At 35.1% G+C, this 23,030-nt stretch overlaps 1 protein-coding gene across 2 annotated transcripts in view; it reads left to right on the top strand.

Moving 5' to 3' along the window:
- LOC136032047 (citron Rho-interacting kinase-like) overlaps positions 1-23,030 on the top strand; it is a 139,544-nt gene that overhangs the window by 39,845 nt on the left and 76,669 nt on the right. For both annotated transcript variants that reach the window (XM_065712149.1, XM_065712150.1), the window contains exons 4-10: positions 1,309-1,553; positions 3,398-3,593; positions 8,628-8,895; positions 15,616-15,781; positions 18,014-18,106; positions 20,242-20,404; positions 21,548-21,688. In XM_065712149.1, coding sequence (XP_065568221.1) covers positions 1,309-1,553; positions 3,398-3,593; positions 8,628-8,895; positions 15,616-15,781; positions 18,014-18,106; positions 20,242-20,404; positions 21,548-21,688 — 1,272 coding nt within the window. The remainder of the gene's footprint in view (positions 1-1,308; positions 1,554-3,397; positions 3,594-8,627; positions 8,896-15,615; positions 15,782-18,013; positions 18,107-20,241; positions 20,405-21,547; positions 21,689-23,030) is intronic.

Genomic DNA, 23,030 nt, shown 5'->3' with positions numbered 1-23,030 from the left:
TCTTATGCAAGTGAACTTGCAATTATAAGCCAAGGGATTTGGGCCAGAAACAAAAATTTCAACTGGACTGTTTTAATTAAAATGTTCATGCATTGGCGGAAAATACTTAGATTACCACGAACAAGGACTGAAATTAGAATCTGGAGATATTTGTGGATTAGACTGTAGTTACTCAGTCTTAATAGATTAATTTAGAGAGTTGTGGTCTGAGAAAGCAATGGAACGACGATAAAGATTTAGACGTAGAAAATGGTTGTATTTAAAAAAAAAACTTGATTCCATTTTATAAAACGAAGAAAGTTGGATTTTGAATATCTGTGGACCAAAGAGACTATATCAAACCAATTGCCCTAGAATTTTGGGAAAAGGCTCGCTTGAACGGAAATTGAAATTTGTAGTGCCGTTTTTAAGTAGCAAAAGATTTTTACCATTACAAGGTGACTTTTTTTGACATTTTGTGCCACAAAACGATGACTTTGGTCCAACAATTAACGACGAAATGTCGTGAGATCTAAAATGTCGATTTAAAATATCAAAAGTCTATTTGAGCTTCCCGCTTTCAGAGGTAGCAATGCCGTGCTGTGGCGCATTCTTTCCAAAAGATTGGTATTCTGTTGCTTGGTCAAGTTGATATATAAGTAAGATTACACACCATTCATGTTAAAAAACCGTAAATCTCGAAATCGGCTAACATGTAGTTGTAAAATTCTAAAAGATAAATTAATATGAAATGTATAAGTTAAATCAACTTCCTTATACAACTGGTTTAAATTTTTTCCACCAGATAATTCTTACATTAAAATCGAAACTAGAGGCGAACTGTATCTTTCAATTATTTCTGCAGTTTTTTTCATGGACTTGGTCATCTGACCTCTTAACGAGCCACTTCAGTGTAAGACAAGATTATGCCAACTCCATGATATTTATTGTCAGATCCAGCCTGAATCCAGTATTGAATACTGGAGTACCAAAACAGATTATTTACAATATGGTGGTGTTATTATTGTGTTATGGCCCAAATTATTATGTAGCCTCTGCTTTGCAAATCTATTTTTAGAATTTTCGGTTGAACTTTTATGCCAAACTCTTACTTTCAATTTAGAATAACAAATTATCTTGGAAATTATTTCCCAAACAATTCTTTTTTTTAAATATTCCTGAAAGACAGAATTGGGCTAAAACTACGGCTTATATCTTGTAATAATATGAACGGTTGTTCAAAGCCATGATAAAAGCCACTAAAAAATGTTATTAATAGTTATATTTATATCATATCGTATTTCTAGTTAGCGTTTTTAATTATTCTAGTTGACTTTCTATGAGGAAGAGAGGAATATCATGGCTCAAGCTGCGTCATCGTGGATTACACGCTTGCATTATGCCTTTCAAGACTCTCAGCATTTATGTCTTGTAATGGACTATCATCCTGGTGGAGATTTGCTTGGACTTTTAGAAAAATGTGACAGAGCGTTAGGAGAGGATTTGACTCGTTTCTATATGGCTGAACTTACCTTGGCTATTGATAGTCTCCATAAGATGGGATTTGCGCATAGGTAAAGATCTACTATTCTTAAAAAATGCAGAGAATTTGTAGAATATATACAATATATATCATCCATTGTCCACCCTTATTTGATTTACTGTTGTTCGGTGTAGTCATCTACTTTTTACACATTTGAAATTACGTGCTTTTCAAAATTCGGCGATTCGGGTTCTTATTAATTTTGATAATCGGATGTCAGTAAGAGATAGCTATAAAAAATTAATATTTTACCAGTTTCAGGTCTTTTTAATTTTTATAAGGCTCTTTTTATGTTTGATAGGTTACATAAAAATGCATCTGAATGTTTGATTGATGTGTTAGTGAGATCAGCCTGAATGTGAGACAAGGAATTTGTCATTAATTAGAAAACCGGTTAGGAGGTCTACAAGGTCTGCATTTTCCATTTGCCATCTTCTTACTTTTATATGGGAGTCTGTTTCTTATGATATAAACTCAAGAGGAAGATAGGCCGACTTTTTTTTTGGTCGGTTTTTTTTTTTTTTTTTTTTTTTTTTTTAGTGGGGAATAATGTACAATAATATTGTTATATTAGAATAGTATAGTACAGGGCCGCAAGTGTGGCTTATTTTTTTCTTTTCCTTTAGGGAAATCCATTGATGAGTGATATTTTTTTTGTAGTTGGAGTAGGGCCACACAAGCCATAAGGCTTATTGGCAAATATTTTTTTTTGTATTGTTCTTTGTTTATTTGTTAAATAAATTCTCTCTCTTTCAAATATTGGCATATCGTCTACAAAATTGCTAAAGGAGGCAAAATAGAGAAAGAAGGAGGGGTAATGGTGAAGTGCAAACAGTTTGACGGAGTGATATAAGAGATAAGGAAATAAATAATTAAAAGAAAAGTAATTATTCTGCAGGCTTTGTTTTTTTTCTTGATTCATTTGATTATTTTAATCCTTAGTAGGATTTAATAAATCGTTATAAGAGATTCAGTCTATGATCTCCCTGATTGAAGTCCCGAATCGTTGTAAAAACGAAGTGAGTTAACTCTTACTACAAAAACGAGCTGAATCAAAACTCAGTACAAAACCGAACTTGAATTGGTGTGAATTCGAAATCCAAGCAGCAGAATTTTTAATGACCCGTGTTGCGAAAATGAGTTATACCAGGACTGCTTGGTAAAAATAGGCGAAGTCCAAGTTGTGGACGAGTCCTCTAAAACAATAACCGAGGTTGAATTTTTCTCGGTTTAGTAGAAAGTTTTCTTGCGTTTAATCTTAAAATACGGTCTTTATTAGTCTAAAAAAAGGATAATGTTAAGAGTTTTTGTTTTAATCAGTAAAAATCTTAAGTTTTCTGGCCGATTCTAAGGCCATTTTTTTTTTTTTTAACTTCAGAGTTGTCAGTTAGAAACCATCTGTTTTACACAATGTCTTGTGAAAGGGGGATTAGACGAAAAATCTTTCATGTACAAAAATTTAAAGTCGTAAGCCCACAATTATTAAAACATACATACTTGGAACCAGCATTATTAGATTTTCCGTTCGTAAGAAAAAAAGTTACTCATTGCTATATTTGCTCTATGATTTTAGAGACTAAAACAAAATTGAATAAGCTTTTATGTGCAATATCTTTAAACTGACAAAAAGGGCTTCAAATATTTTTGTTGCCTCTTTTTTAGATTTAATATATGTCTATCATTTAAGGTTAATTTTATCTTTTTTATCTGTTTATCACTTTGCTTGGAGTTTCCTTTTTTTGTCTCGCTCTTATTTAATTTAAAGAATAAAATTATCTTGCCTAAAAATGTTCAATTATTTTAGTATTCCTGGCACTTTATGCATCCTAATTTGATCCCATGAAATATCCAAGAGTAATATCTTCGCTATTTTAGGGATATCAAACCAGAAAATATCCTTTTTGATCGATTTGGTCACCTTAAATTGGCTGATTTTGGGTCAGCAGCTCGCATCAACCAAGACGGAAGCATAACTAGCTCAATGCCCGTTGGCACTCTCTATTATATAGCGCCAGAAGTACTTCAATGCACTGAAAGTTTCATTGGAGCAGAACAATCGAAAGGATACCAGGTAAGATATTTTTTGGATTAAAGACTTGACTTTAATCCAACTTTAATTCGAGTCTGTTTGGATTAAAGACTGACTCGCTACTGTCTTTAAGAAGACAGAACTTAGTGTGTTCTGACGAGACATTGTTGATCAACAATTGTGTTTTAGTGGCCAACAAAGCTTTTTTTGAGCAACATAGTGAATGAAAACGATCCAAAACTGAAATCGTTGTTTGTCAGTTCGTTTTGTCAAACTTAAGCAGGAAATTTCAAGGATGAATATCATGAGAGCGCATTGTTTTTGTTCTTACAATTTTAGATGAAAAAGACAGTTAGATTGTCATAAAGGTTGTTATATTTATTGTTAACCACATCTCTTACCTAAAATAAGTCATGAGAATGTACTAACCTTAGAATTACCTACCGCTTTTCCCTCCAAAGGCACTGAAGAAATTTTGCTCTTTTTAATGGAAATTTTCAGAATTTGATTAACAGTGAAAAGATTTATAAACACTAAAAATTACAGGAGTAAACATGAGTTTGATTGAAAACCGTAAAACAATGTTCAATTATTTTGAAAATATTGTTGCTTACTTCCAACAACAAGAACAATTTGTGTTCTTGCGGAAGTTATTGCGAATCCACAATTATTACTAATTTGTTCTCGCAATTGTTGATCAACAACTGGTAGGCCAGAAAAGGCCTTATTGTGGGACTTTCAAGCCTGCTCAGTTTACTCAGATTAAAAATTTACTGGTATTCAATGGTGTGTTAACAAAACCACGGTTAAAATCAATTACTTTTGTTTTATTGACAATGTCAGGAGAGGTAAACGTTGGATATATGTATCCATCAAAGTTCAATATATGTAAAATAGAATTACAGTCAGGGAATTTCTTTTAAAATAGGATATAAAGTTACCCCATTCTTCTCCCCTCAAAAATATCAATATTAAAAATTTATAAATAAAAAAAAAATTTTTATTTTAAAAGTAAATTTCTTTTAAAATAGGATATAAAGTTACCCCATCCTTCTCCCCCCAAAAATATCGATATTAAAAATTTAAAAATAAAAAATTTGTTTTTATAAAATTTTTTATTTTGAAAGTAAATTTCTTTTAAGATAGGATATAAAGTTACCCACCCTTCTTCCCCCCAAAAAATTGATATTAAAAATTTATAAATTAAAAAAACTTATTTATTAGTATTTTTTATTGTAAAAGTAAATTTCTTTTAAAATAAGATATAAAGATACCTCATTCTTCTTCCCCCCAAAATATCGATATTAAAAATTTATAAATTAAAAAATTTTATTTATAAATATTTTGTATTTTAAAAGTAAATTTCTTTTAAAATAAGATATAAAGTTACCCCATCCTTCTCCTCCAAAAAATATCGATAAATATTTCACCTTGCGCTTTTAAATTGGACCCTAGACGAACCGTTACGAAATGACAGTGTATATCAAGCTTTCATAATGTTGCACGAAAGTGGAAATATGCTTTCGAAGCTTTTCCTAAAAAAAAAGAAAAATTCAGGATTTGCGCTAACCAGTAAGAATGTCAAAGTAAAACCGCAGAAGTTTTGCACAGTTATGTTTTACTGTGTATTAATATGTGCTTTTACTGTGTATTTGCACATCCCCCCATTTACTGGGTTTGAATATTCAATCCGACTTGTCAATTTATCCTAAAACTTAGGTAAAAAGACTTTCTTTTAAAACACTAAGGAATATTTATCTGGCTCGTAAATTAGTCTTAAAATGCAAATTAAAGAAAATCCCTTCGTTTGTTCCTCTAGATTTTTTGCCTCCCTTCTCTCTATATTTTACAACATACAATTTTTTGGAGGATTTTCATTGAAAAATGCTTTCTTTTGTATTTCTATCGAAGAAATTGAAGAAAAAAGATGGAATTATCCCTTTAGGTTTTTAAAAATACGTTGCCCCCCCCACACATTTTCGTGAATTGGCACCTTTGCTTAGCACAAATCATAAACCGTGAAAATGTAAAACATAAATATCTTTGCTTTGCTTTAAAGTTTTCACATTTTAAACAGCTTGTAAGTTTGTTAAAATAAAAAATTAGTTTTGTTCAACCAAATCAGTGGGGGTTAATTTGCAAAACCGTTGTGAGTATTTTATTTTACATATGAACCTTAAGAAGCTTGAACATAACAAATGAAACTTATTATTGTTACTTTTTGCCATAAAGCTGCAACAGTTTAAGCTGAAAAATTCGATTGTATTGCTAATGGTGAGGTAGTATGTCTGCAAGGCAATAGCTGCAAATGACACTGGTCTACTATAATCTCATGTTTGATTATTTTGAATGATTTATGTTTGAACAAGATTGGCATCGGATCATCTTGAGCAATTACAACTACCTTTTCAATATTTACTTTACTAGAAAACAATGAACGACAAATTAATCGGTAGCAAATAACAAGTAGACGTTAATGATTTGCGAAATCGAAGAATTAATCATATGTTTATAGATAATAAAGTACTAATATGTATGATTCTCCATCAATATTTTTATAAAAGGTTTAATTTTCTGATTTTTTTTTACTTACATTTTCTTAAAAGAACAAATTTATTTAAAAAAGGTAACACTTATTAATTTTTACATTTCTCTTCAAATATTTTCTAATCAATTCGAAGATCATTTTTTCGAAACACCTGTGTTTTTTTCTTAAATCTACTCTTTTGTTAAAATTTGCAAAAGAGCTTTTACTTGCTTCATTGGTTTTTGTATTTTCTACTGTTTTAAAACGAATAAAAAAAGAAAAGAGAACTTACTTATGAGTAAGGATAATTTGTATTTGGAAAATACTCCCTATTTCAGTTTTATCTAACTGAAATAATATGCTAGCTATTTAGTATTCTGCTTTTTTTCGGTTGAGTTCGTTCTTGTACTTGTCAAAACAGGGTTGAATATTAACCGGCTGTATAATTAAGGAACAGGGTCATAGATGGGTGTGCACTTTTAGCCAGTACTAATGATAAAGGTTAATTTTTTTTAATGAATTAAAATATTTTTAATTATATTTTAATTGTATATCTACCCTTCGATTCCTATCTTAGTGACTTCGGCCATAGTTGTTCTTTAAGGAAAGTGAGAAAACTATTGAGTTGCTGTTTTCCGCTTGACAGTCTTCATTTTTTCAAGAAGGAAGGGTTAACCTAGGCCTTCAATCAGGAATGATGTGTCAGCTGGTACAAAGATTCCCATCTGGGAGATTTTAGTCGGTAACATCTGTACGAGGTTTTAAGTTGTTAGTGTGTGTTTTTTGGCGAGTTGCTGGTGTTGGATAAGTAAGTAAGTAAGTAAGACGGCACTAGACCCTTAAGGTCCAAACTGGCGGTGCTGATCTCTGTTTCATGGCCCTTCAGCCAGGAAGTGCAATGGGGGGCTGGGGGCCAACCATCCTGTGCTTTCACACACCCCTCCTGCTTACCTTCCCCAGATTTTTCCTGGTACCCATTTAGAGCTGGGTCGACTCTGGATGAGCTTGCAGAGTCACGCCACTGACCCCCGTCCCAAACTAAATAACTGATCACAACCGGGATTTAACCCATGCCCCTCGGACACAGAATTCCCAAGCCAGTGCGCCAACCACTCAGCCAGGACGGTGTTGGATAGCCTGTAAGATTAAATGTTCCACTTGGGCTAATAGCTCGGAAACTTTTAGGTGGATGGGAGACCTGGGAGAACTTTTAGGTGGCTCCTGGGGCTGCTCGCGTTAAGTTGACCCTGGAGGCATACTTATTCGACCTTCCAACGTTTCTCATCACAATGATCATCGAAATTTATATTTCATATTGGGGGCCGAGTAGTAGAAGAGAACACATAAGGATGGCTGTCCCCCCTTAAATAACAATTGGTCCTTATAAAAACACAAGAACTTAATTTCCAATTGTATGAGCTCTCGAAAGTTTTTTATAATCACCCTCTTATGAGAAGTTGCTGGAAGAAAAAGTTTCCATCTTTTGTGGCCGGTTTTTTTTTTTTGGGGGGGGGTATCTGTTTTATATTTTACTTTTTCTTTCGGGATCCCCATAACCCAAGGAATTAAAGATACGGGTTTCGAGCCGATCTGGCAAAAAAATTTGTTGCCCTTTTCCAGACCCATATTTTGGAGGGTCCGTGCCAGGAAGTTTATTTTTCGTACAGTAGGTGCCTCTTGGCTGAAGAACTTACGGCTGTAAGTTTCTACTGGTCAGTGACTAAGTTTTTGGCCTATTTCCTGGCCCCTTACCCCCTTGATAAAAAGTTTGATCAGTTTTACCCAGAAAACGATCCCTGGAAGTTCCGAGCCAATCGTACACTTAACATCAAACAAGCCCTAGGTTTAAACAATTGGCAATTTAAATTGTTTACGGTCGTTGCCCCTGGGCCTATGGGGATCATATTATCCCTGGAGGCACGTATATTGGACCTTTTGAACAATTTGCACAAAGTGGCTATCTCAAAATTTTGATCTGACGTTTGGGGGCTACAGAGTGAATAGGTTAAAAAAAATAAGGCGGGGGTGGGGTTCTGGTTGCTTTGCAATCAGTTTCGACTCTTTAAAAGGGCATTAAACTTTCAGTTACCAGTCGAACAAATCCCCCCCCCTCAAGTTACGGTGACCTCCCTTCCATAGGAAGCGGTCCTTGCTCTTGATGGTTAATAGCTCTTTACTAGAGCTTTGCCTCTGAAAACGATGTATCGAGTTTGAAGAGGTACCGAAATCTGAATTTTGAAGAGCTGTTCGCACGAACAGAGTCAACAAAATATACCAGCACGTGACCACTCTCTTCGAGAAAAGCTGAAATGATTTCGTGATTAAAAAATAATGAAAGAAAAGTAGTCATACGCTTGGAAACAGAACAGTCAATTCCATACACTTTTTTTTCAATGGTTGGGGTATAAGTTTTAAATATGCAAAAAATTTTATATATATCATTTTGCGTTGCTGTGGCCGAGTTCTGGTTCCTTTTGTCTACCTCTGCTGCACCCCGGCTAGTTTAATCACAAATTTTAAACTATCTATTGTTTGTATTTTTTTTTAAGGCAAGTTGCGATTATTGGTCCCTTGGCATAGTTGGTTATGAGATGCTTTATGGATGTACGCCTTTTGACTCGGAATCCAAAGTTGGTCAAATCAGTAAAATTATGAACCACAGAGAGAACCTGGTTTTTCCCGAAGATGATAATGTTTCAGATCATTTTAAGAATCTTTTGAAATGCCTTCTATGCGATGCAAATGTCAGGTACGGAAGAAAGGAAATCGAGACGCATCCATTCTTTCTATCAATCCAATGGGATAATATTCAGAATAGTAAGTCGGTCCTTTTTTCTCTGTCTCATTGATATTACCCGGTGTAGAAGCCATAATATTCGAACTAATACTTTGAGTGGTCAATTTGCAAATCGATTAACTGCATACAACAAACTTGGCTAAACCGACATAAAAGAAGATAAATTTTCAGATGTCATATTTTACTTTGTTATCATTGGATGTAGAAAATGTGTTTTAAGTACATTTAAGTTTTAGTTGGTTTAAAATTAAAAATGCTTTAGCACTCAATGGTTTTTTCTCTTATCCTTTTGGCTTAGCTTTAATCTTTATTTTTGATAAATTTTCATCTTATGAATATTGCCAAGTCCTAAGTCGATCAAGTCCTCGGGCTTGGCCTAAAGATCTCTAAATTCCAAAAATGAAGTTAGTTTGATATGAATTCCCGTCAGCTTATCCGTTGCTATGCATATTGTTTTTCATATTTAAAACCATACTTAAATTTGGCTCATTTTTAGCTTTTATCCCATTTTCTTCAAAATATAGGAATACTTTGGCTTGACACGTCTAATAACGCCAGCAAGTTAAAGGTTTCCTTTAAGGCCTAGCCAAAGTCCAAAAATTTAACTCCCTTGTCAATTTTTTTTCTTAGGCGGCAAGTCGGTCAAATACAAAGGTATCAGTTTTCTTCGTCGCTTCAACTAAACAAACATAAGAGGGTCGAACTTAAAGGGTATCTCACTCAAAATTACGCTAAGGTGTAGGTTATTCTTAGCAATTCTTCTTGTAATTATTGTATACAATATAATTTTTTATATGTATTAATTAACCGGCAGTTAGATGTCTGCACGCTACTTATTCTCTAGACTCTGTTTAAACAGGCTAAAACCAACTAATTCTTGACTGAATCGCTCCTGAACAATCCGAGTGGTTAGTCCCCTGGTGTAATTTATGCATTCTCACCCGCTCCGATTACAGCTGAATCTTAGTCTAGACTTCGGAACACAAATATGTAAAGTATTTGAAGGGACTGCAGCCAGGAAATATATATTATAGAAATAAGTTTCTGATTGCTGAATAGAAAATTTTTTGCTCGATTTTTTGATACCCCACAACAACAGTGTCAAGTATATCAATCTAGAATGAAAACCCGAAACAGGTTTTATAATTATTTTGGAGTTATAAAAAAAATAATTGTCGGCTTTCAGATTTGATTAGATCAAAATATTCACCAGATTTTTTTTTTATTTCTATTGACATAAAAACCGCCAAAATCACTAATTCAGGAACGTCAGGCAAACTCCAAATGTTTAACATGAGAGGTATAGGAAGATTCCTTGAGAGTGCGTCCTGCCTTAGAGCTGACTTCTTTTTAGTTTCAAAGGAAAAAAGATGTTGGATCATTTGACAAGCTGTAGGTTTTAACAGTCATTAATTATGCAAAACACATTTATTGTTAATCCAAAGGTAATAATATAAGCCGCTATAAGCCACGCTCGTCCTTAAAGTAGTAATAAATTATGGCGATAATTCAAAGTGATTTATTTCATCTAGACTAGTCCCATATTAATAACAAAATCATTAAATGATTTTAAACGCTTTCAATGTTTTCAAACGTTAATAAAAGGACTGTCTAAAAATTTCTTTCGGATGCATCTCAGGAAAACATGACGTGTTTTTGTGTGTGTGTGTGTGTGTTTGTGGGGAGGGGGGAGATGTGCTCTTATCACTTTCTCTTAATAAGGGTACTAGACCTTCTGATTAACAATCCAATGAGCCCCCTCCATAGCATATACGACCACCCTTTCTATAAGAACCTTATATGCCTTCAAGGGATAACTTACAACCCTTGCCCTGAGAGCTGTAGGGGGCTGTCTTCCTCACAGAAAAAATTTCTGGACCCTTCAACTACGATGAACAAAATTGTTATCTCCAAATTCTGAATGGAGATATTAAGGGAAATGATGGACGTGGAGGGGGGGGGGGTAGCTGCTCTCAAATCACCTTGACTCTTAAAAAGGGCACTATAACTTCCAATATCAAATCAAATGAGCCCTATTTGAAGTTTATATGACCACCCATTTCATAAAAATCTTGACTTACAACCCTATCCCCTGGGTTCGGGGGGGGGGGGGCGTATCAACCCTAGAGGCATTGTTATATGTTCTTTAGACTATTTTGAGTAAAATCGCTATCCCACAATTTTAATAACATTCATTTGGTGAAGAGGGGTAGTCGGGGAGGGCGGAGCTAGCCGTCCTCTATCACCTTTGACTCTTAAAAGGGAATTAGAACTTACAATTATCAACCAAATGAGCCTCCTTTTAAGTTTATACAACCATCCTTTCCCTAAAAACCTTAAATGCCCCCGGGGGTAATTTACAACCCTTACCGTAAGGCTCAGGGAGTTTGTTTCAACCCCAAAAGCCTTGTTATACGATATTTGGACTATTTTGAATAAAATGTCTATCTCAAAATTTCTATTAGATGTATTTCGGGACAATATGATGCGTGTGTGCGGGAGGGGGGTAGCTGTCTTCTGATCACTTTCACTCTTAAAAAGGGCACTACTGCTTCTGATTACCAATCCAAGGAGCCCCCTCTGAAGTTTGTACGAGCACGCTTTCTATGAAAACCTTATATGCCCCCAGGACATAACTTACAACCCTTGCCCTGAGGGCTGGGAGGGGGGTTTCATCCTCAGACATAATTTCCGGACCTTTCAACTACCTTGAACAAAATGGCTATCTCAAAATGTTGATTGGAAGTGTTTGAGGAAGGAGGGGCATTTTCCCTCCGATTACTTTCGACTAATAAAAAGGGCATTAGTGGTCTCAATTTCTAATCGAATGAGTCCTTTTTCAAGTTTCTACGACAGCGCTTTCTATAAGAAACCTTATATGCCCCAGGGGATATTTTACAACCCTTGCCCTGAGGGCTGTTGGGGTTGTCAACGTCAAAGGCATAATTTCCGGACCTTTCAACTACGCTGAACAAAATGGCTATCTCAAAATTTCGATTTTATGTGTTTCGGGAAGTGATGGGCGTGAAAGTTGGGTTAGTTGCCCTCCATTCACTTGTGACTTTTAAAAAGGCCACTAGGCCTTTCAATTTCCAATCGAATGAGCCCTTTTCGAAGTTTCTACGACAAATCTTTTGACGCGAAGTGCCCTGGTCTAAAACCAACCAAAGAAAAAAAATAATACATTTTGCCAACATCGTTCTTTACTTAGGCAGCGCAATAGCGTTGCCTATAATGAGCCATGCATTCTAAAGGATCAAGTGTAACATGTGAGCTAATATTGGAAAAATATTAACAGAAATTTTCAGCAATACTACTTTTTCCTTCAGCTCAGTACCACTTTGATTTATAATCAGTTCTTAGTGTGTTGTTTTATTTTTCGTTCCAATTTTTCTTTTTATCAAATTCCAAGTAGTTTGAGGTGAGTTCGGTTTCATCAATGAATTTTCGTAATAGATTTTTTCATTTATTTTGAGAATATTAGATAGCACATTTTTATAGATTTTGAAACGCTCTATATTATGATTTGAAGGGTACCTCATTCTTATCTTGTAGACTCAATTTTTATGTGGCACTTGGTAAATACCAAGTGGCATATAGTGATCGCAAATTCTGTCTGTCGGTCCGTCGGTCCCGGTTTTACTAGTTTAGGCACTTCCAGATAAGCTAGGACGATGAAATTTGGCAGGCATACTAGACCATCAGGGACCAGACCAGATTAAATTAGAAATAGTCGTTTCACCGATTCCATCATCTAGGGATGGGGGGGGAGTGGGGGACGGTTAATTCGAAAAAATATAGAAAAACTGAGGTATTTTTAAACTTACGAACAGGTGATGGGATCTTAATGAAATTTGATATTTAGAAGGATATTGTGTCTCAGAAATCTCGTTTTAAATCCCGACCGGATCCGGTCACATTGGGGGGATTTGGGGGGTGGGGGACCTAAAATCTTGGAAAACGCTTAGAGTAGAGGGATCGAGATGAAACATGGTGGGAAAAATATGCACAAGTCCTAGATACTTAATTGACATACCCGGAACGGATTCGCTCTCTTTGGAGGAGTTGAGGGGAGGGTTAATTCTGAAAAATTAGAAAAAATGAGGTATTTTTAACTTACGAAGGAGTGATCGGATCTTAATAAAATTTCATATTTAGAAGGACCTCGTAACTCAGATCTTTTATTTTAAATCCCGACCGGATCCAGTGTCATTGGGGGGAGTTTGGGGGGGGGGACCGGAAATCTTGGAAAATGCTTAGAGTGGAGAGATCAGGATGAAACTTCGTGGGAAGAATATGCACAAGTCCTACATACGTGATTGACATAACTTGACTGAATCTGCTCTCTGTGGGGGAGTTGGAGGGAGTGTTAAGTCCGAAAAACTAAAAAAATTGACGTATTTTTACTTAAGAACGGGTGACCGTTCGTGTGGTATTTTTAAATTTGTTATTTAGAAGGAACTCATGTCTCAGAGCTCTTATTTTAAGCCCCGACCAGATCTGGTGACATAGGGGTGGAGTTGGAGGGGAAACCGGAAATCTTGGAAAACGCTTAGAGTGAAGAGATGCGGATGAAACTTGGTGGGTAGAATAAGCAAATGTTGTAGATACGGGATTGATGTAACCGGAATGGATTTACTCTCTCTGAGGGAGTTAGTTCAGTGCTTTGAGAGTTCGGTGCTTCTGGACGTGCTAGGACGATGAAAATTGGTAGGCGTGTCAGGGACCTGCATAAATTGACTTGATAAAGTCGTTCTCCCCGATTTGACCATCTGGGGGGGGGGGCTGAAGGGAGAGGAAGAATTAGAGAAACTGAGGTATACTTACGAGTGGGTGATTGGTTCTTAAGGAATTTTGATATTTAGAAGGACCTCGTGTCTCAGAGCTATTATTTTAAATCCCGACCGGCATTAAGCCTCTGATTTTCCTTTGAAATTAATCTATTGGTTCCTAGAATTTTGCTAGAGCTCATGCCGTATTAGCTCTTGGCTCTTGGCTCTTCCGACCCCGTCACAAGTGCCTTATGAGCTCTTAGCTCTTGTTCATGATTAGATTTTAATAGTGAGGTTTTATACTTGGTATTTGAGTCAACGTCATTTCCAGCGCAAAGTTTTCTAAGTATAGCAAAGATTCAACTTTACGTTGAATATCCTTCAAAATGCATCTAAACCATTATTTGGATCTTTCTCTTTAATAACTTCATTATAGTCCATGTCTTTAAGTTATGAATTTAACCTTGTTATATTTGTCTGTGAGTAAATTCTTCTTTTTGTAAAGTTACTTCTAGAGATTATCCTTTATGTTTTGAAATTGGACATTATAATACAATGATCAGACGAATCTATAATAACCACGTAAGTGGCTTCACATGGATGAGATGCAAAAATGTTGTCAATTAGAAAAGAAGAGGATTCAGACACTCCAGTCGGAATAAAACATACAGGGTTTACACCGTCTGGTAGATTTCACTCTTAAGAAATGCAGCAGATGCCTATCAACTCTCAAAGCCAAATTCATCGATGTAGCACTACACAGGAGGAATTACTGGAGGAATCCAAGCTTCAGAACCTTTCTGTTTAAGTTCGTTTTTCTTCTTTATAAGAGATGATCGAATATCTTTAACTGATTTGCTGACATCATCTGCTAAATATTCCTTTGAGAAAACTGGGTACTTCTTAATATTGACTTCTTTTCTAAAAGCTTGGTCTCCCAAGTTTTTTATTTGCTTGCAAAACCATGAATTTGTCATTTATATTGCTAAGTTAGAACTTGGTAAATTTTCCATTTTGTTCCGTGATCTGAAATTCACATCGGACGTGTTAGTTCAGCAATAGATCATTAATTTTATTAAAACTCCTTCTTGAGTCTAGAATTGTCAACAGACTTAGCGGATTATAGTTATTTAACCTCCTCTTTTTGCTTTGTAATAGCATCAACATGAGCTCGACTTGAGCATTCCAAGTTGAGGGTCCTGGAGGATACACTACTTATCTCAGGTCTAATTTCTGTTATTTTATTCCTTAGACTTTTCACTTTATCTTAAATAATTTAAATGGTTAATAAAATCTGTTAGACAATTGCTGCAAAATTTTGAATAAATTTGTGTATGGTCATAGATTTAGTTGAGTCGATTCCAAGTCAATTTGTCTTTTCTTACTTTTTCATCGACAATTTCGCAAGCACCAGCAAAGAAGATAGTCAAAATAAATTGATTGCCACACACAGCTGTATGGTTCACTTAAATTATTTTATTGGATCGTGCAATAATATGTTATCCGATTGAGGGCATTTTATGAACTGATGGACAAAAAAAAAATATTTTGTTAGCATTTAAACGGCTTGATTTTTCCTGACAGGCCATACTCTTTTTGCTTTTGGAACGAGAGTTATGGAGCAAAATTTGTGGTAGCACGGAGCAATTCTGTCTATAATTAAGTGACAAATCCCATAAATCGTATTCTCTGGATTTCCTTCTGAGCTCTTAAGCGTTGAAACGACATAGAATAATTATTCGCCCGAGTAATCTGACGTGTCTGTCGACGATTTTGGCCTTTCGGGATGAGCGTTGATTTCATTTTATCTCTCGAGTTGTAAAGGCCCAAGAACCATTTTTTGCGTTACTTTGGGCCAGAAGCAATTTCTCATAAGGCTTGAATGACTTTGAAAGTCTCCGTAGAAAGTAATGTAACAGTTGTGTTTTATAATACCTAGGTATTTCTATGTATGTTTTTCTTTTGTAGTGACTCCAGAATACATTCCTGTGGTTAGTAGTCGAGATGACACTTCCAATTTTGAACATTTCGATAGTGAAGCCCGTATAGAAGGAAGGTTCGGCAAGAAAGACTCTAAAGATACATTGGAAAAGAATCTGCCGTTTATTGGATTTACTTTCACTAGGAACGAAGGGTAAATAATCACCAGTCAATTTTTCATAGCATAAAATATCTTAGTTTTGCTAGAATGTCGGGTTGACTTCACTTGTCGACCAATTATAATAGTGAAAAATTTTGGTGTCCTTGTTTTGGACAGATTTAGTTTCTCTGTTTGATACTAGGTTGGTTGTTGTTTTCTAGTCTTGTCTGTTAATGCAGTAACTTCCGTCGTCACCTGCTCTGGTCTACCCATGTGTGCCGGAGACTGGATGAATCTTTGGTGAAAAAGACACTCCGCTGCAAGTCCCTCCCATACTGGAAATTCCACCGGGACGGAAAAACAAAGACATGGATGAACGCTGTCAAAAAGACCACGAGTCCATTGCAGGTTTTCTCCGACAGGGCCGCCAGTGGGGCCCAGACTGGTTACTAATAGTTATGCCACCAACCCACGACTGCGCCAAAGTGTGTATATCACTATCGGTTTTGGTCTCGTGACAGGGAGAGCTCCTCTCCCTCGGTGTCCTAACTTTATTACTCGTAAGAAAGTGCTAAAAATAATTTTCGTGTGCAAGCTTCAAATGTTACTGAATAATCTATTTAGTGTATGGACCTCTATAAATACATGACCCTGCTACTTTCAAGGAGAATTAAATTTGAAGTTTTCAAAAGTGAGCCATATGAAGGTAAAACCCTGAGGTTCCAGTGTTCAATGCATGACAGATAAGGCCTAGCCGAAGTCCAAGCATTTTACTCTCTTGTCAATTCTTTTTCTGAGGCGGCAGCTCGGTCAAAGACAAAGGCGTCAGTTTTCTTCGTCGCTTCAACTAAACAAACATGAGAAAGTTGAAGTTAAGGAGTTTCTCACTCAAAATTACTATTAGGCGCAGGTTATCCTTAGCAATTCTTCTTGTAATTATTTATTCAATATAATTTTTTTTCATATATACTTATTAACCGGTAGTTTGGTGTCTGCACGCTACTTGTTCTCCAGATTCTGTTTAAACCGGTTACAACTAACTAATACTTCACTGAATCGCTCAAGAACAATCCGAGTGGTTATTCCCTTGGTGTAATTTATGCATTCTCACCCGCTCCGATTACAGCTGCATCTAGTCTTTTGAGAGGAATCTCGACTTCGGAACACAAATATGTAAAGTATTTGAAGGCACTGCAGCCAGAAAGTATATATTGTAGAAACTAGTTTCTGATTCTTGAATAAAATATTTTTCCTCTATTTTTTGATATCCCACAACAACAGTGTCAAGTGTAGCAATCTAGAATACAAACCCAAAACAGGTTTTATAGTTATTTTGGAATAAAAAAAAAAAAAAAAAATGTCGGATTTAAGATTTGGTTAGATCAAAATTTTCACGAGATTTTTTTTTTATATCTGTTAAAATAAAAACCGCCAAATTCACTAATTCAGGAACGTCAGACAAACTCCATATGTTTAACGTGGGAGGCATACAAAGATTCCTTGAGAGCCCGTCCTGCCATAAGAAAAGAAAACATTATTACTACTTCATTTAAGAAAAAAGAAGAAAATAAAGTCACTACTCGATTAAACCCTTGTCCTTCTTTATTTAAACATAGAATTGAGAAGATACACAGGAGAGTGAATGTAATGGTTCATTACCTTTGTAACCTGTCATGTTACCAGATATCAAGGCTTCAAATCCTTTCCCTTCTTTAGTTTGAGTGATGTACTGATATAATTAATATGTATCAAATTATCAAGGGCATTGGTGATATTGAATTTTGTCGTCTAATTTTGGCCATGATCTCGTTGATTGTTGATATTATTACTGTATTTATATAAAAAAAAGAAAAATTGGCCTACATTAATTTGTTATAGGGTAGTTTTTATGGGGATTAGTCTGGCTAAAAGGCAGCAGTTGCTGCAGTTGAATATGCTCATCTTCAAATATTAAAGTGTACAGTTGTTTATGAACCGTTTTCTCTAATCATTACTGTTTGATCCTATTCTTGTAGTATCCTATAACACAATATGGTTTTCCATCCTTCTATATTTCGATTTTTATATTTCACCTATTACCTATATATTTCTATATTGCACCTTTAGTTGTACTTCCTATTTAGAACAGAAACGGAATTTCTCTAAACTTTGCAATTAAATGGATCTGTTTTTTTTGTTAACTCGCTACTTTTGTCATAATTATATGGATCTCTTTAACCAATTATAAAAAGGAATTGTTGCTAAAGTTATCTTTATTTTGAAGTAATTTTTCTTTTTTGCTTTTAGAAGTTTGAATGACGTTCTAAGTCCTGCAAAACTGAAAGAAAACGTCAAGCCCAGGAGAAAGACATTAGTTGCAGTGAATGTTCAAGTGGAAAGGTAAATTTGTTGATTTACTACTTGAGTTAGAAACTAATTTCAATAATATTCTGGTGTCCATGGAGTCTTGCAACAAACCTAAAGCAAAATACGATTTGTAGATATTTTTTGCTGCTATAACCTAACTAAACATTTCTTTTTTATTAGCTATTGAGTTATTAGTCTAATACCAAGTTGTATTTATTATATTTTGAAATGTGCCTGTGTATTTATTTACTCTCACTTTAATTTATGCGGTTTAAATAATTTATGAGAACCCAAGTTGTAAAGTTTTTATAAACTTAAAAAGAAGATCATTTCTAATTGGAGTGTGGCGCATCTGTTATGACCCTCAACTACAAATTAGAGTTGGCCAACACTACCAAAAGACAGGGTAAGATCCCTTGAGAACAATTTCATACATGAGTTTGAATGTGAGAAGGTCCCATGTAAAAACAGAATCTAAAAAAGGATGTAGCACTTCAAGAAGTTGGGGGCTTGTAAAAAACATTGTGAAAAAAATCCGTTTGATATGTCTATTCAGACAAACTTCAGTTCCAAGACGTGACTGTTGTTGAAAAAATCACTTGTTCGTATAATAAAATGGTAGTTTTTCTTAAAACCTTTTCTATTCTTAATGCTACTTTTAAACAATAGTTTTTGGAATCCTCTCAATTATTTCTCAAGTTTGGCCGATATATGACAAAATGTTTTAGGCCTTGCGGTGAAATATTAACGAAGTTCGAAGATAAAATCCAGCTAAATTTAATTTATCTAAATCATAGACGCTAAATGAAGCATAGAATGTAATTTGAAATTTGATATCTTTAAGTGAAGCACAGTTGCTCGTTTTGCTAACAGCATAGCGGTTGAACGGTGTCCACTGGGATTTTTTTTTGTAATTTTCCGCATTCTATGGGACATCGAGCTACCTTAGAACCTTGCGTCATGAATCTCGACAAAAAAGTAACTAGCTATATAATAACAAATCTGTATGTATATAGAAACTCGAATGTATATGTGTGTGTCTCTGTGTCTTCTATGCATTACTAAATTGTTCATCCCATCGGCAAAAATTTTTTAAGAGGCTGTTGAGTACACTCTTGTGAAGGTATTGGGTATAAAATCCTTTCACCCTTCCCCTCCCTTCCCCAAGCCCCTCTCAATTGTTTTCGCGCGTACTGAAATTAGAGATCCCTCAGCACAAAAATGGTCAGTTCTTTTTGGTCAAATTATTCACATTTTCTGTATATCAATTTGTGGGTTAGTTAATTATGATTTCTGTCATCCAACACACGTTCGGAATTATAAAATTTGTTTTACAGTAATCTTTTTGAATTTGGTATTGGACAATACTTTCCAAATTTAAAAATAGTATACTTTATTTCACATTTGGGGGGAATTTTCCGCGGGGATGAGGATGAAGGGGAAGGAGGAGGGGAATTTTCCACGTTAAAATCAATTTGACTTGTATGTCTTTATGCCTTTTTGTATATGTAATAATCAAAATAAATTAATTGGTTACTTCACATTAATGTAGGGTAAAAGACAATTTTATTCAATCTGGGATTAAATCTATTGTGAAAATCATGACGTTCGGAAAAAATCAGTTTTTGAAAAAGTCCTGGAATTTTCAATATTAAAATGAATTTGATTAGCACATCTTTCCCGGCTTAACGGTGTCAAGATGCGAGGAGAATCGTCCACGGGAAGGATTTTTTTGGGGGAAATTTAAAAATACTTTTGAAATTTAACAATGCAATTGTTGTTAAAACACGGGGGAAATTTTCCGCAAGGAAGGGGGGAATTGTTTGTGGGAGAATCAACCGTAGGGAAGAATTTTTTTGGAGGCGATATTCTCTGGGGGGGGGGGGGAGATTTTTTTTAAGTTTGTTTGCTTTAAGATTATAGCAACGTGCGACGGGTAGACTAGTAAATAATAGTCTAAGCGATTATTGGTCATAGCAAAATCAAACCGCGGCAAATTCAACAGCACATTAGCCTCTTCAGTTGTCAGACCTTCCAAATATTTTATTTTCCTCTTCGCTTTCTTTTCTGTGTCTCGTTTGTTCTTTGCCTTGTTGCTCGCAACTTTGCCTTGTTGTTTGAAGATCCTATCAAGGTTTCTGCCAACGAAAAATTTGAACTTGTTTTAGTGAAAGTACAGAGAAGACTCCAAATTCAAATGCCGTTGATTATGCGAGCAGAATAAGCGCTGAAGTAAGGAAGTCTCGACAAAAAGATGAAGAAATAAAAAAACTACGACAAAAGAATTCAGAGCTAGAAAAACAGCGTCGGGAGGCTTCTATTGAAATGCAGGTTTGTCTCTTCTTTTTATTTTTATTGCTAATGTGCCATAAGAGTAAGGATAATAACACAACTTCTGAATGGTCCATATTTCCTTTCAGATGGTACTAGTGACCGAGTCCATGTTATAAAGGCCAACACTCCTAGATTGGTCCATCCTTTGAATCCCATGAAAAAGCTTTTTTACCCTAAAAATCCCCCCTCCCCACACCACACACAAGGGGTTATCACGGGAAACTGATATTTGTGTTGATACCCCCTGTAAAAATTAAGTATTTAGAATATACCAGGACAAAGAAATAATTTTTGTATGAAGAGTTTTAAAAAGCTGCCTGATATTTGTCCTAAGCCTCTAAAATTGACTTTAAAGAAGTAAATAAAGACGTTACTAATTAAAGCGAATATGAATTATACAGTATATGATAGGAGGGGTCTGCCTATCCTGTTTCAATTCTTCAGTTATGGGTGATACTTGTTGTAGGATTGTAGTCATACTAAATGTATGACTATATCTGTAACTAAGTATAACTAAATGAACCCAAAGTTAAAAGTATTATGATACAACTTTTCATCTTTATCATGTTGCTCATGTGTTAGAACATTAACCCTTGAAGTATTATCTATACCGAAAAGAGAAAATGGAGGGGGGGGGGGTAAGAAATTGGAATGAGTGCCCCTCTCTCGTTTTGTATTTAGAATGATTTTGACTGTTTAAATCTTAACGTTTGCTCTTTGCTATTTTCATAAACCTTGTTTTTGCTGTACATTCAATTTTGGTGCGTTTTTAATATCGTATTCAGGTTACCTGATTTATGAAAGAGCTATCACTATATAAACCCTCGCCTTTATGCTTATTTTTAAGTATTTTTGGTAACTCTTGTTGACGCATTGGTTTTAAAGAATAAGATAGAAATAATCTTCAGTATAATGGATGCTGACCCCCTCCGGCAGTTTCTACTCTTTGAGCTAAAGCTTTTCTGTCATATTGCTTCGATTTATAAAAGAAAAGAAAAAACGAAAAAGAAACTAAAACCGATGGAACATTAAGATTACTGTTACTGTTTCCAGTCCTATTGAGTTTCTATTTTTCTTTAATTTAACACATTCGAATTTTGAAAATTCCACGTTCATTTGAACTGTAATTTTATCTTATAGAGACTTGCAAGCGCATTGGAAAGGGAGCAGCTGGATAGAGCCGCTAATGAATCTTTATCCCTTGAGAAGATCCGTGATTTGAAAGACCACCTTTCAAAAATATATTCTGGTAAAGTCAAGGAAGCCATCGAAAATTATGAGGTACAATGATCACTGACTCTTATTTCTCAATTTGTCTCTTGTATATCCTATGTGACCACCTCAAAAAATAAAGTACCTGTATAACACACTTTGTGACTGACGATCCCTCGGGTTTATTTTTCAATTGGTCTATTAAATATCTTAAACGACCAACCAATAATAAAAGTACGTATAATATACACTATCACTGAAAGGCTCACTGACCACACTATTTTAGAAAGAGTTGCTTAATTTTAGTAGTTGAATTTGGCTGGAAGAATAAAGTCCACCCCCAAATCATGAAAGTGCAAATAGTATTATTTTAGTATCTGATTATTGAAATTTGGTCAAGTTAAATTCACGAACCCCAACAAAACTGCCACTGATAGAGTTGGTGGCCACGGGCCTTCTTTGGACTGTTGATCACATAGATTGGAATCCTTCCATGACCTCGGTTCAAATAAGCTGCAGCGGTGCCAAAAATTATGAGGGAGAATGATTGCTTATTTTTGTTTCTCAATTTATCTGTTAAATATGCTGGGTGAACACCCAAAAATAAAACTACGTATATGACGTATTTTGTCACTGGTGATAACTCATTTTATTTTTATTTTTCAATTTGTCTGTTAGATATCCTAGACGACTAACCAAAAATAAAATTCGTATAAAACATGTTTTGTCCCTGAAGGGCTTACTGTACACACTATATAAAAAAGAGTGCTGAATGTAAATATTCAAATTTTTGTTAGGAGACTGAAGCCCCCTATAAAAAGTATGGAATTGCTGAACAGTGTCATAAACGTATACTTATAGCAATTATTCATTGATATTTGATTAAAGTAAGATCATTAGCACCAAACAAAGTCGCCACTGACACTTGGTCACTAGGAGAGTCCGTAACCAGGGACCTTCTTTGGCCCCCTTATCATACAGATTGAAATTGTTCCGTGGTTCCGGCTCAAATATGCTGCAGGACCACCGAAAAAAAAAAGATCACTCTTCTTTATATCACAATTTGTCTGTTGAATGCCCTAGGTGGTCACACAACGATAAAAGAACGTATATAATTACATTTTGTGACTGAAGGATCTATAGTATATCACATTTCACTTTATCAAAAAGACTAACTGAATGAAATGTAGCCTCCAAAACGGATGCAGCATAAATTTAGCAATGGATATAAAGTGTGGGTAAAGTACATATACAATTCATCGGTGTGCCCTTTGAAGGAGAAAAAACAAAAACAAAAACACTTGTGGCAGAAGAAAATCCTGGAATATTCGAAAACTCGATTTTGCTCATTAATTAAATGATTGACTTACAATAGTTAGTGTTCGTGATATTGTCAGCAGGGTGCTAAGTG

This window comes from Artemia franciscana, chromosome 10 (genome assembly GCF_032884065.1).
Source record: "Artemia franciscana chromosome 10, ASM3288406v1, whole genome shotgun sequence".
Taxonomy (NCBI): Eukaryota; Metazoa; Arthropoda; class Branchiopoda; order Anostraca; family Artemiidae; genus Artemia; species Artemia franciscana.
The sequence above is the reverse complement of the archived record's forward strand: the minus strand, read 5'-3'. Positions and strand labels throughout refer to the sequence as shown.